Source organism: Labrus bergylta, chromosome 21, assembly GCF_963930695.1.
Source record: "Labrus bergylta chromosome 21, fLabBer1.1, whole genome shotgun sequence".
NCBI classification, from domain to species: Eukaryota; Metazoa; Chordata; class Actinopteri; order Labriformes; family Labridae; genus Labrus; species Labrus bergylta.
Window position 1 is genome coordinate 10,099,520 of NC_089215.1, and position 23,885 is coordinate 10,123,404.

Genomic DNA, 23,885 nt, shown 5'->3' on the forward strand with positions numbered 1-23,885 from the left:
ATGCGCGGGAACTGTGCAACCCTTAAAAAAAAAAAAAAAAGAAGTTAAAACTCCCTTAAATACGGTCGTGTTGATGCGTCATTGCAACACTGAACATCTCGAAAACATCTCCTATGTTTACTTGAACTTGCGTCAGAGATGCAAGGCTCCTCTGTGAGCGCTGGTATATTACCTTCAAATCTGAGAGCCTCCCATTGGCACACTCTTGATGACCGAGTACAATCGGAATATTCTTCAACACGGAAGTGATCCCTCCTGTTTACCGACCACGGCTGTGAGCGCTGCGCATGCATGTCAGTTTTTGAATGTTTATTTGCGTGTGTTTTATATGCCTATGAGTGTTTTCCAAAGATAGTTAAGAGCGTTCATTTGCCTCCGAGTCTATCCCGCTGCGGTATGGCGGCAGCTGCGTCAGAAGGACCGGAGGAGCGGGGCCGGGGCAGCGTCTCACCGGGAGCGTGGACAGGTGACGGGGAACCTGAGGAGGCCGAGGAGTTTACCTGTTCGGCCTACTGCTCGGAGCTCTCCCGGCGGCAGAACGAGCAGAGGAGGGCGGGGCTGTTCTGCGACGTGACGCTGGTCTTCAGCTGCGGCGGGGTGTCCCAGGAGAGGGTCCAAATCGTCACTGCCCACCGCTCCGTGTTGTCGGCGGCGTCGCAGTACTTCACGCTGCTGCTGAGCGGACAGTTCTCAGAGTCCGTGTCCAGGCGCGTGGAGCTGAAAGAGTGGAGCTCCACGACGGGACCGGACCCTGATACAGTGGAGAGGGTCGTACAGTTCATGTACACAGGAGAAATCAGGGTAACCACTGCCAATGTGGATGAAGTGTTGGAACTTGCTGACAGGTAAATTAAAAAAAAACAAAAAAAAACAAACATCCACTTAATCTGAATGAGAATATTATTGTGAACTGAGCCACACCCCATCAACAGGTGTGATTTGTTCAAAATAAATTAACTTGTGGTGGAACTTGGCACTTGGTGGTAAACCCTGTCATAAACCGTGTATACTAAGATTATTCAGGCACAAGTTATTAACCAAAGGCTTGCTAGTATTGTTGTGACAGAAGGTCCAAGTTGTTATAAACAAGGGTAATGATCGAAGGCCCTACCTGAGGACCATTTTTATTATTCCTAATTCCAGTTACAATCTTGAAGTTGATTTGCTAAAGGCATGAGATTATTAACTTTCATGATTTACTTTCAAACTGTATTTTTATTTTTATTTTTTAAGCATTTTTACTAAAGCAATGCTAGTTAATCATAAAAAATAGCAAATAATCATTTATTGTGCATTTAAATTTATATTAAGAAAGATTTCAATAACTAAAGTGTTCTGCTGGAAGTAGACTTGGCTGACGTTTGCAAACTGTGCATGTTGTTTGTTTATTTTTAAAGGCCTTACACACCCATGTCACACCCGCACAGACAGCCTGTTTAGTCATATTATCACTGGAGTTGAGTGACTTCACATGCGGCGCACTTAACACCTCTTTGATCACACCTGTTGAACCTTTACTTTTCTTGAACCTTATTGTGGTCCGTGTTATGGATTACAGAATTTTATCTCATCATCAAAACAATGGGATAATTATTCTCTTAACAATAATTACAGGTCAATATTAGCGGTATAGATAGTCGATTGGAGCAACGGATGAAAAACCCAATTTGATGGCACAGTTAGCTACAATAGAACTAGCTTTGTGGTGGAAGGGTTTTTTTGCAATTTAGATAAACGTATACAAAACTGTATTCAGTGTTTTCAGTCCTGCATTCAGTCCAGAAATTTGGTGTTGGAAAAAGTGCACAACCAATATATTTAGCAAGTTCAAAAACCCCTTAGATAAAGTTTTTTTTAAAGCTATTTTTTGGGCCCATTTTTGCCAGATGAGAGATAGGACAGATGAAGAGAGACAGGAAATGTTGGGAGGGGAGAGTGGGCTGTGACGTACAGCAAAAGGCAGAAGTTGGATTCAAACCCATGACGGCTACAACAATGGGGCGTATATTCTAACCGCTGAGCTAAACTGGTGCCTTAATAAAAGTTTTTTAAGCAGAAAAAGTGTTCTTGCTTCCGACAATGTGTGATAGGCATCTTTAGGCCTAATCCCACTGTTATACATCAGGTTCTGATAATGCATCATGTCCACACAGGTTCCTGTTGGCCCAGCTGAAGAACTTCTGCGGAGAGTTTCTCATGAAGAAGTTGAGCTTGTCAAACTGTGTCGCTGTGCACAGCCTCGCTGACATGTACACCCTGGACCAGTTGGCGAAGGGAGCCGCCAAGACGATCCGTCGCAACTTCCACAAAGTGATCCGCAACGAGGAATTTTTAATGCTTCCATTTCACCTGGTGCGGGACTGGCTGTCAGACTCAGAAATTACTGTGGACTCAGAGGAGGAGTTGTTTGAGGCCATCGTGAACTGGGTGCACCACAATACAGGGGAGCGAGAGAAGCACTTTGAGGAGCTGTTCAGGCTATTACGGCTGTCTCTGATCGCTCCCACCTACCTGACTCGAGAAGTGAGGAAGGAACTGTTGGTGGCAAACAATCCCGCTTGTTGTCAGCTAGTGTGTGATGCTCTTGAGGCTCTCGCAGTACGCTTCATGAGCAACAAACCAGCAAGTCTCGAGCTGGGTTCCTCCTTTATGGCAGATGTCCAGCCACGCTTTGGCCAGAACATGGATGTCATTATGGTCGTGGGTGGTGTTTCTGAGGGCGGAGACTATTTGAGCGAGTGTGTGGGCTACCTCGTTGCTGAGGACCGTTGGGTGAACCTGCCGCACATTCACAACCACCTTGATGGACATGCTATCACCGTCACTGACAGCCATGTTTACGTGGCAGGATCCATGGAGCCAGGTTTCGCTAAAACGGTGGAGCGCTACAACCCCAATCTTAACACCTGGGAGCAGTTCAGCAGCCTGACCACACGCAAACACTCCTTTGGCCTCACATGTGTCAAAGATGTCCTTTACAGCATCGGCGGTCATGGCAACTTCAGCCCAGGCTTCAAGGATGTAACTGTGTACTCACCTGAGCAGGATGAGTGGCACAACCTGGAACCAGCACCAAAAATACTCAGGGACGTAAAAACAGTGAGCGTGGAGGATCGCTACATTTATGTGATGGCCAGGACCCCTGTGGATGTGGACAATGAGGATGGACTGAGCACAGTGACCGCCTGTTATGACACAGAGAGTCACAAGTGGCAGGACGTGGTGTCCTTACCGCTCATTGATAATTACTGTACTTTTCAAATGGCTGTTGCGTCCACCAACTTCTACCACACAGCTTCCTGCTGCGCTAAGAGCTACAAGCTAACAGGAGAGGCCGCTCAGCAGAAAATAGACAGAAACATCTCGGACGACATCCTCGACAGCCTCCCTCCAGAGGTCCTCACCATCGAAGGTGCAGCGATCTGCTACCTGGACGAAGACATCTTCATCATTGGAGGGTGGAGGAACAGTCACAACATGGACAAGCAGTACCGCAAAGAGGCCTACCGTTACTGTGCAAAGAGAAAGCGCTGGATGCTGCTCCCGCCCTTACCCGAGCCGCGCTGTAGGGCAGCAGCTTGCCATATTCGAATCCCATATCGATATCTGTACGGTTGTCAGCAGTACCCCATGCCGCAGAACCTGGCACGTCAGAGAGAACGCATGCAGCAGATGCAGCAGCTCCACCGCCGCACCCTCACTCTGCGCCGACAGCTGCAGTCTCAAATCGAATGCTGAGATCAGCATTGTCTTTACGCACTTAATCTGCAAATTGCCTTTTAGTTGTTACAATTTTACCTTACTTGATTTCTTGCTTTTACTGAGGTGAAATGTCTGCATGAGTTTGCCTGATAAAGAGATCAAATATTATTCTTGTTTGATTGATCAGCAAAAACAACGGAGACACTTCATAATAATAAGCTGTTCATTGTCTTTTTTGGTCTTACATTATCAGCTGATGCCTTATTTTCATTCTGCTCCAGAATGCTTGTGTGATGCTGTTACGTTTCTGACGAGATTGTTGCTTTTGTTGCTAGGTAACTATGTTAAGCTTGTATTTGTATGGGGAAATGATGTCAACATACAGTTGTAATACAACTGTAAAAGTTATCAATATCATTTCTTTGTTATATATATAAAAAAATATATATATATGATGTTACAATGATGTCAGTAAGAAAAAGTGAAAAACTTAATGTAGTAAATAAAAAAGCAGTTATAAAAACTCAATGTAGAAACATATATTTGCTTTAATTTTTTACTTTTCTTGCTACCTGCTTCTGTTCTACCTCCTATTTCCTTCCTGATTATGCCTTTTTTTTTGCACCGTAGGGATTGAAATGTGTACATACATATGTGTTTAATGTGTGTATGTGGTGTGCATGCAGTCGCTCCTGACAAAGGCAATCATTTAGCAGAATGTTTGTAGAAGAATTAAGTATAAAGCAGAGCACATATTGAGGAACAGGTTGTGCAGTGATTATTTTCCCCCTGTTTCCTCTTGTTTAAAGCAAAGATTGTTTGATATAATGTTGCACTAAAATGGATGTCACCGAATGTACAAAACTATTTTTACCATTCCAAAGGTGTGTGTTAAGAGTTATTTCTTAAACGATATGTCTGATGGTGAACAGGGGGAATTGAGTACCTAGGCTGTTGTATTATGAATTCCAACATAATGAATACCAGATCATCTTTAAAGGAGAAGTCCTGTTTCTAGTTTAACTGTAGTATCTAGCTTGATTTGGTATGTCAGACTAGGACATATGTGAAACATATTCAACCAGGAAGCTAATGTGTTTTTTGCATGGTTCTCTCAATACTCTTAAATGTGCCATACAATCCTATCTGCCCCTTTATTGATGCAGTAACTAAATGAATGCATTTCTTGCACTAAATGACCTGGAATCCTTGTATCATGTTGCTTTTTTTTGAGTACAATGATCTAAATCAAAAGTGTTGTGTGGACCAGTTGCTGAGTTGAGTGTCTTTCTGTGCAGCTGTTGAAATTGCTTAAGTCTTAATTATTCCCAGCCAAGCTGTTTAAAAGTATCAAATCTTAAGTTTCCAAGCATTTTTCCACTCACATAAATAAAACAATGTGAGAGGTTTTTGTTGCTGAATGAAAATGTTGTCATTTGATGATTTTTGAGTTGAGGTGTTTAATGCTTAAGGGTTATTTTAAACTAATTAAAGGTTATGAGTACCACGTGAAAACCACAGGAACCATTTCACTTTGTAGGTTTGGTTTCAAGCGCTGATTGTTGTTCTTATTTGATTATCAAAGGGATTACATTGGGATGAAGTTTAATTTTCCAGATGTTGTCAAATATTCCGACAACATGCTGACAATCTTTAACAGATGTTACCATTCCATTTGTGTATGCAAAGGCTGCAAGTGTGCAAACAAATGCAATAATGATTAAAAAACAAGTGTGTCTTCTCTTGAATCATCGATTCTATTGTATTCTATTCTGCAATTATTTTGTATCATTTATATGAATGAACAAATACAACTCAATAAGTATAACTGGATGAAAATCCCCACACATTGTATAATACTAAAATATTAATGCCTAACATAATGCCACAATTGTTTTATCAATTAAAATATATATTTGGAAAAAGGTAACAGCATACTGAATGTTATTTTAATAGTACAGGTATAAGCAGATAGATGTATTCTCTGAATAATGACCAGTGAATGAACAGTCTCAACCCGGTCTGCGCAAAACGCTTTCGGCAAGGTAGGAACTGTAGTGCAGCGGAACGTTAATGTGCACTACGTAGTGGAGGGGGAATGGTTAAGGTGTGACCAACACTTAACAATGTAAACAAATTGTTCTAAAAAAACAGACGAGCGTCTTTTAAAAAGAAAATAATACTGAAATATCACATTTTAAAGATAGACATTTCATTTCAAGTCGTTATGTACTCATAACGGTTGGTCAGAAAAGCAAGTAACGCCTCGCTAGCACTCCAGTTAACGTTTAAAAATGGTAAGTTGTAGAGGACGTCGGTTACGTAATCATTGCAGTACAGTACGCTCGTACGCTAGTAGCTTGTAAGAAAGGCTGTTTATTTTGCACAACTTTCCTGTTAGGGATGTGAAAATAACTTAGCACCATCCTGTTTTCATTCCAATACATGGTACTACAATATATGTTGGTTCAACAACACGACGATGATTAAAACTACCATTTAAGAAATCCAGTGGTGCATTGTGCTGTAACGAGCTCAGGTTAACTTCAGTCATTCATATAGCCTTTTATTGAAGGTATTATGTTTTGACAAAATATATGAATCAATGTAAACTATTTTAACTAGTGTAGAATAATTAATTGTCTGCCTTTTGATATGTATTCAGGACTTTAATGTACCAATGTAATGTCATTCCCTTAATTTCTAAAAGTGTTAAATGACCAACTACATCTAAGTGTACTCTCAGGACATAATGGAAAAGGAAGACTAAAAGAATATACGTTTTCTTCCTTGCATGTCATGCAGATATACCATATTCCCTGGATCCACACTCCAGTCAGGACAGTCCTGGCAATCTGGAACCAGCTAACCAAGACCGAGGTGAGAAAGCTCCCCTGAATAAGCAACCACAAAACCTCCTTCTATTCTGACTTCTTTCTTTCCCTGACACTGTGCCTGGATAAACATGCATCGTGACCAAATCATCTACACCTCAGATCCCAGAGCTGGCCAAGTGCTCTGTGCTGATGAGAGAGCGCGGCAGGGTGGAGGAAACCATTCACTCCATGCAGCGAGCAGGTGCAGGCAGCCTGCAGGTAAATGACGTTGGGTAAATTCTGTCTGGAGTGAGATACTTCCATCCTGTTATTAAGACCTTTATTGTTTTATTCTGTTTTTAATGATGTAGAAGTCTGCTTAATAGCAGGAGTCATTTGAGATTGGAGTCATTTGTTGTTGTTCTTGTTGTTGTTGTATGTATTTGTCTTTTATGTACATGCTCATCCAAACTGATTGCTCCTATAGGAATACATTGTTTGTATAAGTTGTTTGTATTGAATTACATTATTTGTGTGCTGAGTGATTGGCTTGTAATTTAAATTTGCATTGGCAATTTGGCATTTTTCCTCAGGTAATCTCAGACTTCGATATGACACTCACCAGATTTGCCCACAATGGCAGGAGAGTGCCTACAACACACAGTAAGAGCACGGGCATGTATAACTGATCCTTTCAAAAGATTGTCTGCGTCTTGGACAAACGTAACGTATTCATCATTGTTAACTGGTCCTTTTTCTTCACGTTTTTCCGTGTTTTCTAAAACTGTGACAAACTAGCTTTCCTCTTTCCTCTACCAGACATCCTGATTAACCGTCTGCTGATCAGTGAAGACTGCACTCAAAAGGTACATTGGATACAGTCATAAAGTCTGTCATTTAAAACTGTATCTTTATTGTTTAAGACATTGTGACTGTGTGTTAAACTAACATGTACTTGTCTGTAAACCTGAACTATAATTTAAATATAGACCAGGAAATGTATCCTGTTACAATCCATGCATGGGGTTTATAAATACACATTTTTGTCTGTCCACTGTAGCTGAAGGTGCTGTTGAACACATACTATCCCATAGAGATTGACCCAAGCAGGAGTGTTGAGGAAAAGCTGCCTCTCATGGTGGAGTGGTAAGAAACTAAGAACCCCTGTCTATTGTAATCTCATTTCATTGAAATTCTTTCAGCACATACGAAAAAAATAAAAATAAAAATCTTCCAATGTGAAAATTTCTCCAGTTGATAAGAAAACATTTCAAATTGCTTCTTCAGCACTTGAAGATGTCAGTATTTACTTGTCTTTTTACAGGTGGACTAAAGTCCATGAGCTGCTGATTCAGCAGAGGATCAGGAAGGACCTGCTGGCCCAGGCTGTCAACGAATCCGGCACTATGCTCAGGTACACACTGTGTTCAAGTTTCATATCCACCAAGACCCCTAGCTTTACAAAAAGATGGAAAAAAAAGGTTAACTAAAACACACAAAGAGGACTCATTGGAGGAGCAAAGTATTCCAAGAACTTTTCAATACGCAAACAGATAATGAAAAATCATTAACAAAAGCTCAGGGAGATTTGAAATTCTGACTTAATCATTTCAACCAGCAGTGTTTTCTCAGGAGAGTTGTTGATTTCTGCGTTAAGAGTGCAGTGTGTATGTGATACCTCTTTAGGGACGGCTACAAGTCGTTTTTTGACCGCCTGGCAGAGCAACAGATCCCTCTGCTGATCTTCTCTGCTGGCGTCGGAGACGTCCTGGAGGAGGTGATTCGACAGAACCAGGTCTTCCATCCCAACGTCAACATCATCTCCAATTACATGGACTTTGACCCAACTGTAAGTGTGACGGCACAATTTACTGGGCCTTCGTATCATGTATGAAACGCCACATCTATGATATGGACTCTAAGTCTCTCTAAAGAATGTAAAACAGACCACAAGCTGAGCTGCTCTTTTTTTCGATAACTTTTGTTGTGATTAAGGCTATATAATTGTTTTATTGATTTAAAAGCAATTGAATCCAAATACTTTTCCCATCAGTTTGTAGATTTTTATTTTCGTTGCTGGTGCAATATCTTCCGTTATGACATTGTCCATTTGAAAGTCATATCCGCTCTTAGATTAACTAGAATAAACACCATGAACATGGTGTCACAAAGCTGGAAACAGTGATGTTTTTTGTAGGAATATGTGATTCTTGCAGGACTAATGTGATCTAAGAGAATAACATCGCTGTATTTAACCACCCTAGTATTTAAAGTAGTTACAATTGGCACATTAAATATCATATTAAAACATTGACAGGGACCATTGTTCTACATTGTAAGTACTGTTTGATTGTAATTCTGAAAATACATTTAGCAGATAATAGTTTTAGTACTTACCTAAAGTTTTGAATGCATGCAAAGGTAGCTAAGCTGAACACTGTCTTGTTCATCAGGGGGCTCTGCAAGCGTTTAAAGGCCTACTGATCCACACCTTCAACAAGAGGGAAGGCGCTCTGTCACATGCAGCTGGCCTCAAAAATCTGCAGGGTCGACCCAACGTGCTGCTGCTGGGAGACTCTTTAGGAGACCTGACGATGGCTGACGGGGTGTCTGAGCACCAGAACATCCTCACCATCGGCTTCCTCAACGACCAGGTCAGACCAAAATACAGTTGTATCCAAATATTTTTTAACATGAACACATTCAGTTTTGGGGGAAAAAAAAGTTACGTTTTCTGTCTCTCAGGTGGAGGAGAGAAAAGAGTCGTACTTCAACTCCTTTGACATCGTACTGGTGAAGGATGAGACGCTGGATGTTCCGAATGCTATCCTCAGTTATATAACCTCATCGCGAGACAAAAAGTAAGGTCCGAACGTAGGACCTGGACACTTTATGTGGACTCACTCTATTCAGCATGATGCACACTGGACAATCACACATCATCACTTACCTCAAACTAAACCTTGAACCTGGACTTTTTTTCTCCAACGCTGCACGGTTATTGATGAAAATCACCCATCTTTTTATTTGTTGAACTTTGTATTTTGAGGTGTAGGTATTTTAAAGTACTGTGAAGTTACTAGTGACTGTTGAAAACATATAATATAGACCATGCCTTTAAATGTAGTTTAAAGAATCAGCAAAGTGTTGCTCTTTACAGACAATAAGAACAAATGAAACTTCAGTAAAACGTTTCCCCCTGCTTCAGGAGAGTCACAAAGGCTATTTGCCACCTTAATGGAACTCAATGAAGTGACAATTGATCGACAAATGCAAAGTGTACTCAAACAATGCAACCTCTAAAAGAGCTAATACTAACATCTGCACTGACTTTCCATCATCTCTTTCTCCTCAGAAACATTATTATGCAGTATGAGGATGAGCTGCTTTAAAAGAAAAGAAAAATATATGAACTCTGCACACTCTACTAAGCACCTGAGAAACTCTTGAGGAGTTTATGTCTATGCTAGTCATTGATCGGCCATGACAAACTCCGTTCTTCAGCGTGAGGTGTTTATAAATTGACCTTATACCAGAACAGTCCAGGCCAAAGATCAATGATGGACTTTGTGGTTGTTTCATTGGATGTGCTGCCTTCTGTCTCTGAGACTCCCTGGTGTAGTGCTGTCGACCAATTACTAAATGCTATTGGTGGGTTCAGAAATCACGGGACGCTGCAGAACAGATTGGCTAAACCAAAAACCCTTCTGTGAGGTTGAACTCAGAATGTCCAGCTGAAGCCCAAGTCTGCATCACCAGTCTTCAGCTCACACCTCCCAAAGAATTTCTTGTGCATCTCATAAGGTTGGGCGCGTGAGTGGGCAGTGTTCAAAGCCTCCATTGTAGCGGTAACTGCTAGAAGTAGTGGCAGTAGATTGTCAGTACCAACCTTAGCTGCTGGAAAGGGAGTTCTCAAAAAAGCCACTTGGGCTTGTTAAGACCAGCAGTCTCCTTTAGTAAGAAGAGAATTAATGGGAGGCTGATACAATATGGTTAGGTATATTTATGTGTCTGTATGTTACATGTTTTCTTTCTGTCACACTGCCTAGGGCTGGGAGAACAGCATTGTGTCTTTTTTAGGTTTTCAGATCTATGAAAATGTTACATGTTTGGATAATCAGGTGGCCCTATATTATAATTTATCTTTTAAATTCTGTTAGTGATCAAAATCTGTTTGTTTTTAACCGCACAGACAGGTTACCAAACCATGCTGTGATACCATACCTGATAAGGCTATGATTGCCTGATAAAAAATAAACATAAAGTTCTGATCAACACTGTGGACTCTCAGGCAATGTGAGAAATGTAACCGTTGTTGTAATCTGCTACACAAACTGTCTACGTATGTGTTCCAGGTCAATGCATTGTCAATAAAAACACAATGAACAATATTAATGAGGAGATCTGTTTGATTGTGGATGATCACAGGCCTGGGGTCAAACACCTTCTCCTCTGTCTAATTGACATTCAGGACCAGGTTGTTGTCCTCACACCAATTCACAAGCCTTTGAATTGCTAAAAAGTAGAGCTATGTCACAGACTACTTTTGTGCAATTCTCAGCCGTTAACAAAAGCTCCTGAGGAGCCACTCAGTTTCACAAGCTGTAATGGAGATTGCATTAACCGACGGTGCAGTTGCAAGAAGAATGGTGTTGAATTTATCTCAGCGTGCAGAAGTTGTAAAGGCACCACATGCAAGAACTGAATCAATGATGATGCAGAGCAGGGGTTCCCAAACATTTCAGCTGGGTAGACCAAAGTAACAGTGCTGGAGGCTGGGGACCCCCACGGAGAATTTCAAGAAATGACTTGCAAAAGAATTCCAGGAATTTTTATGTTGGAGACTTTCTGTCAGAAATTTCAATAATACATTTTGTTGTTAATTTTCTTTGAATATTGGACTAAAACTTCCATGATATTTATTTAGGATAATTTCAGTGGCTTTCAAGAATCATCCTATAAGATGTAAGGGGAATTGTAGTTTGAAATATATAACTTTTAGTAATTTTAAGCGAGTCTAGGATTGTCTTTATCCCATACCTGATAAATGAAGTCAGAACTGTTTTGGTATATCCGTTGTAAAACAAAAAGCTCAGTGCAGTCAACAGGTCAGAAATTATAAACCACATACTTTTTTTGTAACAAAAAGTTTTTATTGGCTTCTCTAATCCGTTCATCATCTCAATAACAGGTACAGCCTGGGAAATCATATCACAAGGGGTCTAGAACAAATAAGACAAAGGAATGGGGAGGCTTCTGCTACAAAATTTGGTATTGAGGTGACAGTCAGAAAAAAAAGCCATACAAAAATGTCTTTATCATGCATACTGGAGAAAAACTCAAAAAAAAAAATTGAGAACACACATTTTTAGTGTTTTTGTACATTTTTGTAAACAATATCCTTCTAGAGATCATATCAAAACACATTATGGCAAGTAACAAAAATAAGGGATATAACATGAGAAAAATGAATGTTCTATGAGGCATCTAGAATGAAACACTGCTTGGCGTGGATGTTTTTACAGAAAAGAAAAAGAAAAAAAAAAATACATTTGCATTTTGCCGAGTCACTTGCTCTATAATTGTAAACACAGGCAGTGTTAAATGATTATACAATATGTCGAACCTATACTACAAATATTTTCACTACATACATGAAACGCGTGTCCCTGCTTTACGCTTTAGTGATATGAGGTATATTTAGGTCAATCTTATTGTCTTTTTTTTTCTTCTTCCAACTCTCACCCACTTGTTTTCTCTCCTTTAAAAGCATAGTGTGTGTTTGGAGTGAGGTGGCTGGTCAGTCAGTCTTTGTTCCCTGTGATCTGAGCAGCTTCAAAGTCTCTTGGCTGTGGAGCTCACAGACAGGAAAAGTAAAGTGGGGAGGGGGTTCAGCTCACAGGAAATCATCTAAATTAAATATCAACCCTGGCTGCCGGGAAAGAATGGCTGTAGCCATGGAAGACAAAGAAGGCCATTGTTTAATTTTGTGAGCGCAGGGCTGCATTTTGGGAAGGGGATGTGTGTTTAACTTAACTTGGATTCTGTTTGTTTTTTTAACTGTATAATTGAAGCAGTTTCTTGCGACTACTGCTAACAGTGGGATTAAAAGAAACATTAAAAAGTAGAGGGACGGAAGGTAGGGGTGTAGGTCCGGTGATTACTTGCCAAAGAAATATCTGCTACAGAATTCTGTTGTGGCTAGTGGAGAATAAATAAAAGGTTTCAGGTATGCATCCAACACACCCAGGGGGACTAAAGATACAAGGGTTCCAGCATGTCAGCCCGTCTCTCAAAACACTTAAATACAAAGAGGTACTCTCAAAATATTGTATAACAAAATTATGGCAAGTCATCTTTTTACATCACCCGACAAACCGTAAGAAAAACAAACCCCACCCCCCCCCCCCCCCCCCCCCCCCCCCACCCCGTCTCTTCTACCCTTGAGAAAAAGTAACAAAATACATTAAGATGCCCATGGTCATGCCTAGTCAACCCCTACTAAAGCCCATTTATCCATAATCCAGCATTCCCCTCCCTCCCATTCTCTCACTCACCCACCCGCTATTCACCCCTCCCCTCCCTGCCTCCCACCCTCCCCTCCCAACCCATTTTTCACAGTTTTTTCCTCTTAAAATAATATAATAACCATACGCATAATATTCACGGATCAAGTATGCTAATTGAATGGGTTGTTGTTTCCAATGATTTGTTTAAAAAGTGCTTGTTTGATTCCACTGACAGAAAAAAAAAAAAAAAGAACAGCAAGGCGTGGAGTAGAAAAGTGGTGACTTTCTTCTTTTTTTTGTTAGAAATGAAAGAAATCATTTCAGTAATAAACTGATGTTGTTTCAGAAAGCTGTATCAGCAATGAGATTTCAATGAATCTAAGCTTTGTTTTATCTAACTGGCCACAGGCATCATCAGTTGATGCCTCACGCTGACAAATCACCAGTCAAGCTTTGTTTGTAACATCCTCTTCACTTCAGATCATGCTGTGTGTACAACATGGCCTGAACTCCACAACTATTTAACACTACCCCGTGTATGAAATGTGGCTCTCTAAAAAAAAAAAAAAATGTGGATGTCTTTACTTTGACACAACAGTACCATAATCTCAACAAAGCTACACGCAGCAGAATCTGAACATGATCATGTATTGAAATTTGTTCTGACGAGTTTAAACGAAACAAAACACAAAAACAAAATCAAAGCTTTGTAGTCTCAAAGTACACCTGTAAAAACTGTGCTAATTGCATCTCATAATACAAAGTCTTATTACACAATTTTGCCTATTTTCCTGAGTTAATACGTTTCTTGTAACAGACAATATATACTTTTTTGCCATTTGAATTCTGGGCCTTTCCCTGCCACAAATGTTATTATTATTGAAATCATCAACATTATTCATTATTACTTTACAATGGTATGATGATTGGTAAAACACAATAGTTCAGAGAAAGAAAAAAAAAAAAAAATCAAGCAAGTTTATAGCTACCCTCTAAATGTTTTAAATTACATTTAAATCTACGGTACGTTCATATCAAAAACACTACTCTTAAACAAAATTTTGAGTGACTAAATACATAATAAAAATGAGAATATTTTAAAAAATTGCATTTGAGGCCATGGAAGACCCTCCCTGGTCATTTTTGTATCAACATTTAATGGCAGTGTTTAAAAAAACTTTGCTACAAGAACAAAATTAGGATGGGTAAGGGGACCGTATGGACAGCAACAGAACAGCCCCCTACTGGATTCACCTCGCTTGACCCTTATCTGAAACTTTGGCTTGTCGGGGTTTTTGATCCTGTACTCACTGGCTCACTGACGTCAGCTAACAAACTTGTATACCCTGAGAATTCTGACACCGGAGTCCGTATTCGGTGGTCCACCTCTGACCCAGGATCACTGCCGTAGCCCAGAGGGGTTCCCCGCCCTGACTTGAACTGGGAGCCGAAGGCTTGGGCGAAGTTCTCGATTTGATAGGTGGTTTCTTTAGGGGGATTCAGCGGGGACAGGTCTGGGTAGCTGGAGCCGTTGGTGGGTGCAGAGCTCCCTCCTGCCTTAGGCTGTTGCCCCTTGGAGCCGTCTGCCTGGGCAGTCAGGTCCTGGGGAGGTAGGTTGAAGGCGCTGGGCGAGTGCTGCTTCTCCAACTGCTCGGTCAGCTCCTGAGATGGAGTCAGCTGCTGGTGGCTTGTAGATTCTAAGCTGAGGTGGTAGCCTGCCTGGGAAGGGGAGCCAACAAGCATGCCATAATGCGACTTGGATGAGGAAGAGGAGGAGACCGAAGAGGGGGCGACAATGGGCAGTGGGGAGGATACAGCAGGCGGGTAGACACAATCCAGCGGGGATGTGGCATACACGTGTTTGTCAGAGAACAGGGGCCCTGTGGGACTGGAGCTGCTTGACAGGAGTGGGAAAGGCCCTGTAGGGCCAAGGCTGGGGAAGGGTCCACTATGGCTGGTGCGCTCCAGGGCTTGAAGGAGGAACTTTGAGTACTCGCTCATCACCGCTGTCTTTTCCCCACCGTGTGGCGAGTCATCCTCCAGCTCAGGGGTCACAGGGGCTGCCGGCTGCAGGTCGACGTGGTGCGGATGGTCCGACAGGTCGAAAGTCACATCGTGGTGGTGTGTCCCCTCTTGTTTATGGCTATAATGGTCTAGCAGGCTCTGAAGTACCTCATCTGGAATGCCCGACTTGTCATGCTTTAGATCCAAAGGCGAGGAGTCCAGCATGGCCAGCGTGGGTTCAGGCCCAAGGGAGCCCTGGATTACACTACTTCCCTGGGGTGCCATGTGCAGTGAGCCGGCTCCATAGTCATTGTTAACTGCATGGAGGTAGCGCCGCTTTTTCACGAACTGCATTGCATCATCGTAGTTGCTGGTGGTGGTGGGCCCCTGCTTGTTACCCCCTGTTCCCTGGAGTAGACCCATGTTCTCAAGGCCAGAAGCCTCCACGTGATCCATGGAGTTTGGCTTCTGGCCCAAATGTTTTTGTCCATCTACACCGTCCTCCAGAGAGAGAAGACCCTTGTCCAAGCCCTTGCGTCCGGCTTTTTTAAAGACCAACTTGGGAGTGCGTCCCTGCATGGTGGGGCCAGAGCCCGAGGGATGCTCCATGCTAAAGTCCTGAAGGCCCAGGTCACGGGCCATCCCCCCAGAAGATGAGGCCGCTGCCATTGATGCCGAGGCATTTTTCTTCCTCTTGCGCTCACCGCCCTCGCCATTTTTGGACTTGGCCCTCTTGCGTCCGGAGGTGGTAGAGTTTCCCTGAGTAAGTGAATAGCTGCCGTGGCCTAGCTCTGCCTCGCTGAGCTCCAGCATGCTCGGGTCCAGGCCCTTCTTTATGGCTTCTCCACAAGTTCGTTTGTGCTTCAGTAACCGGTCTGTTCTTGAGAAAAACTAGAAGTGGGCAAAAGGATGACAGACAGGGAGAAGAGAAATGCAAGCTTAGTCTACAATGGTTTGCAAAGCCCTTCAATCCTTCAATAACAAAGTTTACTGAAGAGGGAAGCTACATTCTTAGCAACAGAATTACAAGAGAGAACATTTTATTCCAGGACCTTTTGTGACACAACTAATCCCATTGAGACATGGCTCCAGTAAGGGCTTTAGTGTGGGGAGTAGAGAAAGGTAAATGCTAATGACAATTACACTACTTATCCATACTATTTGAAAATAAATACATGAATAAAAAAGCAGTAAAGAAATAAAAAGTCAACTAGCTCACTACATTGGGTTAAAAGGCAAAACAGTAGTAAGCTACTTAGCACAGAGACAACATATAGCCTACTTGTTGGCAGGTATCGCAGCGATATGGCTTCTCGCCGCTGTGTGTCCTTTTGTGCCGCTCCATATGGTACTTCTGTATAAAACGCATGTTACACTGGTCACAGCTGAAAGGCTTCTCTCCTGTGAAAAGACAGATGAGACTATGTTGAGGGTTGTGTCGCAACTGATGCTGCTGGTAGCATGTGAAGGTGAGTCATTCCAATGGATTTCAGTCAACTCTACACCCAAAGTGTAGAAACTCACCACTGTGGATCTTCTCGTGCCGCTGGAGCAGGTACTTCTGGATGAAGCTCATGTTACACTGACTGCACCGGAAAGGCCTCTCACCTGTACGATCAAGAGTACGACCATTCGCGCATCACATTAATTAACGCCCAGCTTTCAAAAACATTGTTTCTCACATGGTCACAATAAAAAATAAATGTAACTCTTAGTGTTAGAATACACAAAAAAATATGTAATGAACTGACACAGTAGCCAGTGTAACACAATAAATGCACATATGATAAAGGAACTATGAAATGCATTCATTGCTGAAAGTAGCAAAAGACCCCTTTAAAAGGACACGAAAATGCATGAAAATATTTTGAGCAATTAAGTACATTTTCAATGTGTTAACTTCAATATATTAATCATATAGGGTGCAGAGATTTAAGGTCCAATAAATTTACACTCGGCAGAAATGTGTAAATTTGAGGGGGGAAAGAATATACATCTGCCTTTTAAATTGTGTTAAAGCTCAAGATCAAAGAGCCAAATGAGGAATTCCCAGCAAAGCCGTTGACTAAGATACCCAGAAATACATGAGTAATCGTTGAGTCATTGCAGGCTCTAGTCACTGTCTGATTTGAAACAGGGCCCCAAGCTGTACTGCAGAGTTCAGTTAATGTCGGAAATGTATTTGATTATTATTGTATCATTATAATGGTAAATTGAGCTTTCCTTTCCTTTGTTAATTCTTTGTTAAAAAAAGCATTATAGCAGATTCCATGCACATTGATCTTTGGCTGTATATTTGATCAACAGAAACATTCACAAGAATGGTAATATTACAAGTTATCAGCTATAATTCAGTCTGACAAGTCTTGTCAGGCTAAATCATGGCAGAGAGCAGATGATCTTGTTGTTCTTCTTTATATCAATCTCCTGGGGTTTTGTTTTGTTTTTTTTTAACGAAAGAGATATATCCTTCAGTGTGAGCGATTAGTGGATTTATTTGGTTTTTACTTCTCAACTTTCAGAACTGCAGGGAAATAAGCTTATGGGAAAAGCAAAGCACTGAGGAGCAGTGAAAGTCTCTCACCTGTGTGTATGAGCACATGTCTGCGCAAGTGGTAGGAGCTGCGGAAGGCAGCGTTACAGTGCTCACAGATATGTGGTTTCGAGTTGGGTGAAAGGCAAGCTCCATCTGCATCCATCATCATGGCCTAAAAGGAAAACAGACATCAATACAAGTGTTTCAAAACTGAAGGTGTAAAAAAAATAAACAAAATAAAAAAGTACATAAGCTCAGCTCACACTATTTCAATTACATGTATCCAGACCATGGGAACACTCTTTTTGTGCACTAAGATTTTGTTTTTAGCTTAGTAGAAGAAACCGGGTACGTTATTTACCTTTGCAGCATCGTTGCGTTTCCTTCGTGCTTTGCCTCCCTGCCCGTCACCATTGCTCCTCCGCCCTCTTCTACCTGAGGACTCTTTTGGCTCTTTACCAGATCTTCCAGGCATCTGAGGACAAAACACATGTTATGTATATATAACAGTCTATAAATGGCATATAAAGGCAATACTGACTGATTTATAAGGGAAACAATGGTACATCACGAAAAGCCTAAACATTACACTTCCTGCTGAAACGGTCAAGATTGAAACTGGAAGATAAATGTGTTCGACTAAATATCCCCAAACTATTCCTTGACACATTTATAAAACAAATCCTTTCTTACCGGCTCTCCAAGGTTGCGAACGTTGCTGAGGCTGAGATCATGGAGCAGCATGTTCTGGTGATTTTGGTGGTGGTTGCCAAAAGACATGTCCTGCATGTCGCTACCACTCTTCCCCGCGCCCCCTCCAACACAGTTCAACCCGATTCCTCCACCCCCGCCATAGAGGGGCATGCGGTAATCCAACTCACTCAACCTCTCCTGCTTAATGCCCATGCTGTGGAGGAAGCCCCCTGTGTTTACAGCGGTGGCGCCCTGGTTCTCAGGGGGCGAGTCACGTTCTTTCTTCAGGATCATCTCCTGGGGAAGCTCGCCCATTACCGATTGGGAGGCCAGTCGTGTGAAGCTGGTGACAGGGGGCAGGTGGCTGAACATAAGCATACCTGGTGCAAAGTTGGGGTCCATGCCACCATTGCGCAAAAATTCATTGCTTAATTTGTCCTGGATAATACTCATGGCGGTTGTTTAGCTTTTTGCAGGGAAGAAGGAGGACAATTGATCTAAAGAGGAATGCAGGAGAAGAAAATCCTGAAAGAGAGAGAAGAATAAAGTTAAGTTGAGCATTAATTGATTAAGTATGGATTTATTTCAGACTCTATTTGTAGACACATTTCTAGGTCTCTCTTCTAACATCTGATCCAATTTAGGTCTTCAGAGAATTTAGTCACTGCCATACAGACATCCAGTTGTGTACTGCCTGCACTAATGTTCTCTGAATTTTCTCAGTCCTCCATTAATTACTTAATTGGATGTATTAGGCTTTACCTAAAGTAACACTGAGCAAGGCAAGTACAGAGACCTTAATCAGTACTGCAAAAAAATATCAGTTTCATTTACCCTGAGAAAAACAGTTAATCATGACAAATATCTTAAATTACAAAATAAAGAGAATTCATAAATTGCCCGGTGCTGCTTTGCGGACTACAGAAAAGCACACTGTAAAAGTAAGCAGTGCCATTAATAACTACTACTGATGAAGTGTGGAGGAAGAGGTAACCAAGAACCTCTTTTGACTGTTACACATCACAGGAAAAGGAATAAAAATAAAAGAATCAAGGTTCCTCTAGACACAGAAATAAGAATTGCAACGCAGTGAATGAATGCCTTGGTATTTATAAAAGAGAACTGCTTAAAGAAGCTCAACAAGACATGCATTACAAATGAATTAAAAAAATTCTGTAGAGACTAAGAAATGTGTAGTTATCCAATAAAACAAATGTTCTCACTACAACACGTATTGGGTTTATTATATGAAGCGAAAAGGAGCTTGCAGATTGTATGATCAGCGTCCTGCATTGTTCTACCTGCGACATTTAGCACATGTGACTTGGATTGAAGCCAAAATAAATCTGTGTAGTAAGCAGTGCCCTGTTGTTTTCACACTTTGATGAATGTTAGTGATCACAACCATCGTGTGTTTATTACCCAACGTGAACGCAGAAGTCTTAAGAGGGGGGGATATTGAAGGCAATATCTGCGCATTAGTCGCTCCACTACACTTCCCTAAAACAAATATTTAGGTCAAATCAAGCCAGACATTTCCAGTCATGCTCAGTCGGATGACTACGACTTTACGTGGAAAAGAAACACGACCGAAGTGTGAATGTATTGTTTGGTTCTTCCTAGCTCAGCACGACCATTTGTCTCCACGACACTGAATCCGGATGAGCTTTTTTTTTTTTTTTTTTTTTTTTTGGTGATGCATAATAGTTAGCCGGCTAGTTAGCATTCTGGTAGCGACAATGAGACACAATCAACGCACCTTTACGCCGTCCTCGATCAAAACAAATCGGCTTTACGAGTCCCACAAAAACCCCCCAAGACACTATAATAAAGTCGGATAACACTAAAAAGAAAAGGTGTGTCATGAAACAACCCGCAGTCGTAGTAATTTATTCTTCTTCCACATTTTTAATCCCTTCATGAAGCAGAAAGTAACGCAGCGTGTTACCTAACCTCGAGCTAATGCTACACAAAAAAAAAAAAATGCTGCACGATTTTGAAGGCATCAAAAATGAGTCAGAAACTGAGCGTGAGATCAGTGCAAAATCTACAATAAATGACTAACTATGGAAACACACATTGTAAGAAGACATTAAAAGTGTGAGTTTGCTTCAAAGTGAGTGGCAAAAATTAAAAAAAATCGCTCCACTTTGCAAGCTTTCGATGACGGTCGTGAAATCAAATCCTGTCTGGCGCCTCTAGTTATTGTTAGCTTACCCCTTTAGCTGTAAATACACCTCAATGATGCTTACCGATTTAGCAACACATGTGGACCTCAGATCCAATGACCGGGGTCTAAATAAATAAATTAAAAAAAACCCGTACCCTTTGAGGCTTGAGGCAAAAGCTGTGTTTATAACAATCAAGCTCTCTGCCATGAGCTAGCTAGTTAGCCGCTAGAAAACCCGCATTACGGCCCATGCAACAGAAACAATGATGCTGGGTCTCAACGCGTCTCCGCTTTTGCGCCGACACTTCTTACACACAAAGAACAAAACAAAAAAAAAAAAAGAAGAAGAAGCAATTTAGTTTCCTTTCTTACGTACACATGACAGCAGATGGTTTTCCTCAAAAAAAAAAAAAAAAACGTGCCTGTATTTTTCTCCGTATTCGCCGCTTTTTCGTGGAGGTTTTTTTTTTTATTTTTTTTTTTATTGCCAAAACATTGTTCTCCGGCGGTGGCTGCTTTCTTCCATCTTGTCTTGGCGCGGGGAATTCTGGGTTGGCAGAGAGGGACGGGTCGTGAGAGGAGACAAGAGTGCGAAGGGGCTGCTGCTGCTGAGAAGCTGCTGACTGGACAACGCAAGAAGCTCTGTAGTAATGTAAACACACGCACACACACACACACACGCACAGGGCACATTAACATGAACACACACACACACACACACTGCAATGGCGTTGCTGCTGCTGCAATTCTTTTGCTTTGCTTGGACGTAATAAGATAAAGATAATATATAATTTATTCATTCCAGCAGGGAAATTTAGGTGTTCCAGCAGCCAGCATACATACAAACACACAACACAACACACATAACCCACCCATACAAAAAAAAACATGAGCCCACAATACAGTTTGATATATGAAACATTTATATATATATATATATGTATGTATGTATATGAACATTTAAAAAAAAATATATATTTTTTTTTTACACGTTGAGTGTTTTACTTAAGCCTATCGGAGTCTTTTTTTCAGTTTTCTTTAATTTCTATTAGTTTTTATGGGCTCAGGGAGTATAATGTCTGTGTTGATGGACCCTATTAGGATCTTGAATACAAATTGCGCCATGTATTACCCCGCCCGGCATCAAATGTTGCAACTGTCTTTAAATTGAATGCTTGTGTCTCACAGGGACTTTGTAAATGATGGTTTGAATTAGTGTGTTCATATGGCTTCATGGTATTCAATCAGTCAGTTATTATCGTTATTGTCTAATCAGCAAAAAGGTCTATAGGCTTACTCATTTAAATTATATTCACAGGGACCCGACTTTAAACACCAACCAGCTTGCACATGGTTATAATAGCAATGACATATTCCTTTTCATAGGCAAATACCTTGAGCAGAACCAGACTCACTGGTGGACAGTCATCTGGCTCAACCAACTGGGGTCGTGAAAGTGGCAAAGAAACAGAAAGACAAACAGATAGTCAGTGAGACTTGCAAACAGTAAGAAACATAACATCAGATAATAAAGAGTTATTATAGCAATGCCAATAACAATTAAAATAAGACTTATATTAGCAATAACAGCAATACCTATAATAATGATACTTTCATAATGATGTGAAAGTATGTCCCGTTTCATCCCTGTCTATTAGGGATGTAACGATTCACTCAACTCATAATACGATTCACGATACTGGGTTCATGATACGATTCTCACACCATTTATTTTACAAAATGAGACTGAGGACAGTTTTGGGGCGAATGGGGCTGCAAACCCACTTGTCAGTGTGGTTTGGCCTTGGTGTCGATTAAATGCTGCATCATATTGGTTGAGCTGTTTGTGTAGTTCTCTGTCTTCTTGCAATATTTGCACACATGTTTTTGTCTTGTCTGTTATCTTCTCCCCTCTTTCATTTTCTGTCTTAGGGAAGCCAAAATGCTTACACACAATTTCAAAATCGTGCTCTGCAGCTATTGCGATTATTTTTTCAGAGTTCCGATGTGAACCGTGACTCCTTTGAATCCATTTTTAACTGCCTCACGATTCATCTCTACATCCCTACCCTCTATACATAAGATTGTAAAGTAAGGCCTGATCACCTGCAACATAGGCTATAATGGAGACTTGCTTAGGGAAGTTTCACACTCATTACAAATGAATTATATGACACCAGTGCCGTATTTTTTTGGAATTATGTTAAAATAGCTCACTCTGAGGGACCTATTAGGATCATTTTAATCAGCTCAGGTAACACAAGGCCAAGGATTATGCCGTTTTTATGACATTGGGTGAGAATCTGTATGAAGTGTGGATTTGTCACATTATCCAGTTGCCTGATGAAATTATGAGGTCATTATCTGCCATTATGTGTATCAGATTGGTCCATCGTGTAGGTCAAATTCAGCCCTGGATAAACAGCAAGCCAAAGAGGACAACTCTGAACTGATTTCTTTACATTTAAAACACAACAAATTTCACAAAAGAATTTCAAATAAAGTTAGTCCTACTATATGTCATGTAGAAGAAACTCGTGTAAATCTATTTTAAACCCATTTTTAAGATAAGAAAAGATTACTTTTATTGATCCCCACAGGGGAAATTCACTTATTACAGCAGCCTATAAAAAGAGGAAATTAAATATAGTAATCAAGTGCTGATTATAGAAAATACAAGGGACAATAAAATATAGTTTTTTGAAACATAAATTTGAAAAGTATTTTATAAACTAGACACAATTTACACTTGTTGCCTTGTAGGTAGACACTTGGAGGTTATTTTGCTGTGCATAAAATTGAACTAACATTTTGAAAACACACATGGTGTGTAGATTTATAAGACTAAGATAAGAAATGTTGCAGTATAATTGCAGAGCACAGTCAAAATTAAAACAGAATTATCACATGGCATGATTGCAGGAATATATGAATATAGACCAAAGAATGATATTAGTCAACACACCTACTAGATATTTATAGTCCCATGGATAAGATATATACAGAAAGTTCAAATAAATACAACAATATTTGACTATTTGGGTTTACATATCAATAGTAATATAATAAACTGAAATATATGTATTTTTTTTTATAATTATTGATGTGATGATGACCTGATAAATTAATGCAGGAACTGTCATATAGTTTATGATGGGTGATGGTTACAGAGATATTGTTTTACAGATGTTAAAAGTCTAATTTGTTGAAATCCCTCTTGCAGGATGGGTGTATTACGGTATACCTCTGTATATATTCATTCATAAATGGTGATTGTGGGGTCAGTATGGGCCTAATGTTTGCCCTGAGGTCTTTTTAAAAAGTGTATCTGGCCATGAGAAATCCATGTGTAAAGTAAAGACTGCAACTCTTTCTGTTTTATAACCAGTTTAGACTCTATTGCATTAGTACGTTTTTGAGTCTGTTTTGTTTTACTTTGCTGTGTTATTCCAATG

The 23,885-nt window shown here is 40.7% G+C and overlaps 3 protein-coding genes across 7 annotated transcripts; 2 read left to right on the top strand and 1 right to left on the bottom strand.

Moving 5' to 3' along the window:
- Positions 1 to 291: 291 nt before the first annotated feature.
- Positions 292 to 5,450, top strand: LOC109990576 (kelch-like protein 11). Its single transcript, XM_065949627.1, has 2 exons — positions 292 to 845; positions 2,154 to 5,450. Exons 1-2 carry the CDS (start codon positions 292 to 294, stop codon positions 3,736 to 3,738), a joined length of 2,139 nt encoding a protein of 712 aa, XP_065805699.1. The 3' UTR covers positions 3,739 to 5,450.
- Positions 5,451 to 5,796: 346 nt separating this feature from the next.
- Positions 5,797 to 10,909, top strand: LOC109990567 (7-methylguanosine phosphate-specific 5'-nucleotidase). 2 transcript variants are annotated; one of them, XM_020642736.3, is made up of 10 exons: positions 5,797 to 5,999; positions 6,508 to 6,582; positions 6,699 to 6,797; positions 7,112 to 7,181; positions 7,338 to 7,384; positions 7,579 to 7,664; positions 7,843 to 7,932; positions 8,205 to 8,367; positions 8,972 to 9,172; positions 9,264 to 10,909. In XM_020642736.3, exons 1-10 carry the CDS (start codon positions 5,997 to 5,999, stop codon positions 9,381 to 9,383), a joined length of 954 nt encoding a protein of 317 aa, XP_020498392.2. In that variant the 5' UTR covers positions 5,797 to 5,996; the 3' UTR covers positions 9,384 to 10,909. The 2 variants fall into 2 exon arrangements, with proteins under 2 accessions (XP_020498392.2, XP_020498391.2); XM_020642735.2 differs by lacking the exon at positions 5,797 to 5,999 and having other exon boundaries at positions 6,502 to 6,582.
- A 2,672-nt stretch (positions 10,910 to 13,581) lies between these two features.
- On the bottom strand, positions 13,582 to 20,988 carry znf281b (zinc finger protein 281b). 4 transcript variants are annotated; one of them, XM_065949624.1, is made up of 7 exons: positions 20,807 to 20,988; positions 18,261 to 18,785; positions 17,929 to 18,042; positions 17,616 to 17,739; positions 16,556 to 16,648; positions 16,314 to 16,432; positions 13,582 to 15,922 (listed from the first exon to the last, which is right to left on the bottom strand). In XM_065949624.1, exons 2-7 carry the CDS (start codon positions 18,711 to 18,713, stop codon positions 14,294 to 14,296), a joined length of 2,532 nt encoding a protein of 843 aa, XP_065805696.1. In that variant the 5' UTR covers positions 18,714 to 18,785; positions 20,807 to 20,988; the 3' UTR covers positions 13,582 to 14,293. The 4 variants fall into 4 exon arrangements, with proteins under 4 accessions (XP_065805696.1, XP_020498397.2, XP_065805698.1 ...); XM_020642741.3 differs by having other exon boundaries at positions 16,556 to 16,639; positions 20,807 to 20,987; XM_065949626.1 differs by lacking the exon at positions 20,807 to 20,988 and adding an exon at positions 20,586 to 20,724.
- Positions 20,989 to 23,885: the final 2,897 nt, after the last annotated feature.

Bases quoted from the DNA above. Each gene is read 5' to 3' on its own strand.
- LOC109990567 (XM_020642735.2), top strand. From the start codon at position 6,502: ATGCAGATATACCATATTCCCTGGATCCACACTCCAGTCAGGACAGTC. The intron at 6,798-7,111 runs GTAAATGACGTT...ATTTTTCCTCAG, and splicing joins CAGGTGCAGGCAGCCTGCAG to GTAATCTCAGACTTCGATAT. The intron at 7,385-7,578 runs GTACATTGGATA...TGTCCACTGTAG, and splicing joins GTGAAGACTGCACTCAAAAG to CTGAAGGTGCTGTTGAACAC.
- znf281b (XM_065949624.1), bottom strand. From the start codon at position 18,713: ATGAGTATTATCCAGGACAAATTAAGCAATGAATTTTTGCGCAATGGT. The intron at 18,043-18,260 runs GTAAGAAAGGAT...TTTTGTCCTCAG, and splicing joins TTCGCAACCTTGGAGAGCCG to ATGCCTGGAAGATCTGGTAA. The intron at 16,433-16,555 runs GTGAGTTTCTAC...GTCTTTTCACAG, and splicing joins GCACGAGAAGATCCACAGTG to GAGAGAAGCCTTTCAGCTGT.
- LOC109990576 (XM_065949627.1), top strand. From the start codon at position 292: ATGTCAGTTTTTGAATGTTTATTTGCGTGTGTTTTATATGCCTATGAG. The intron at 846-2,153 runs GTAAATTAAAAA...ATGTCCACACAG, and splicing joins GTGTTGGAACTTGCTGACAG to GTTCCTGTTGGCCCAGCTGA.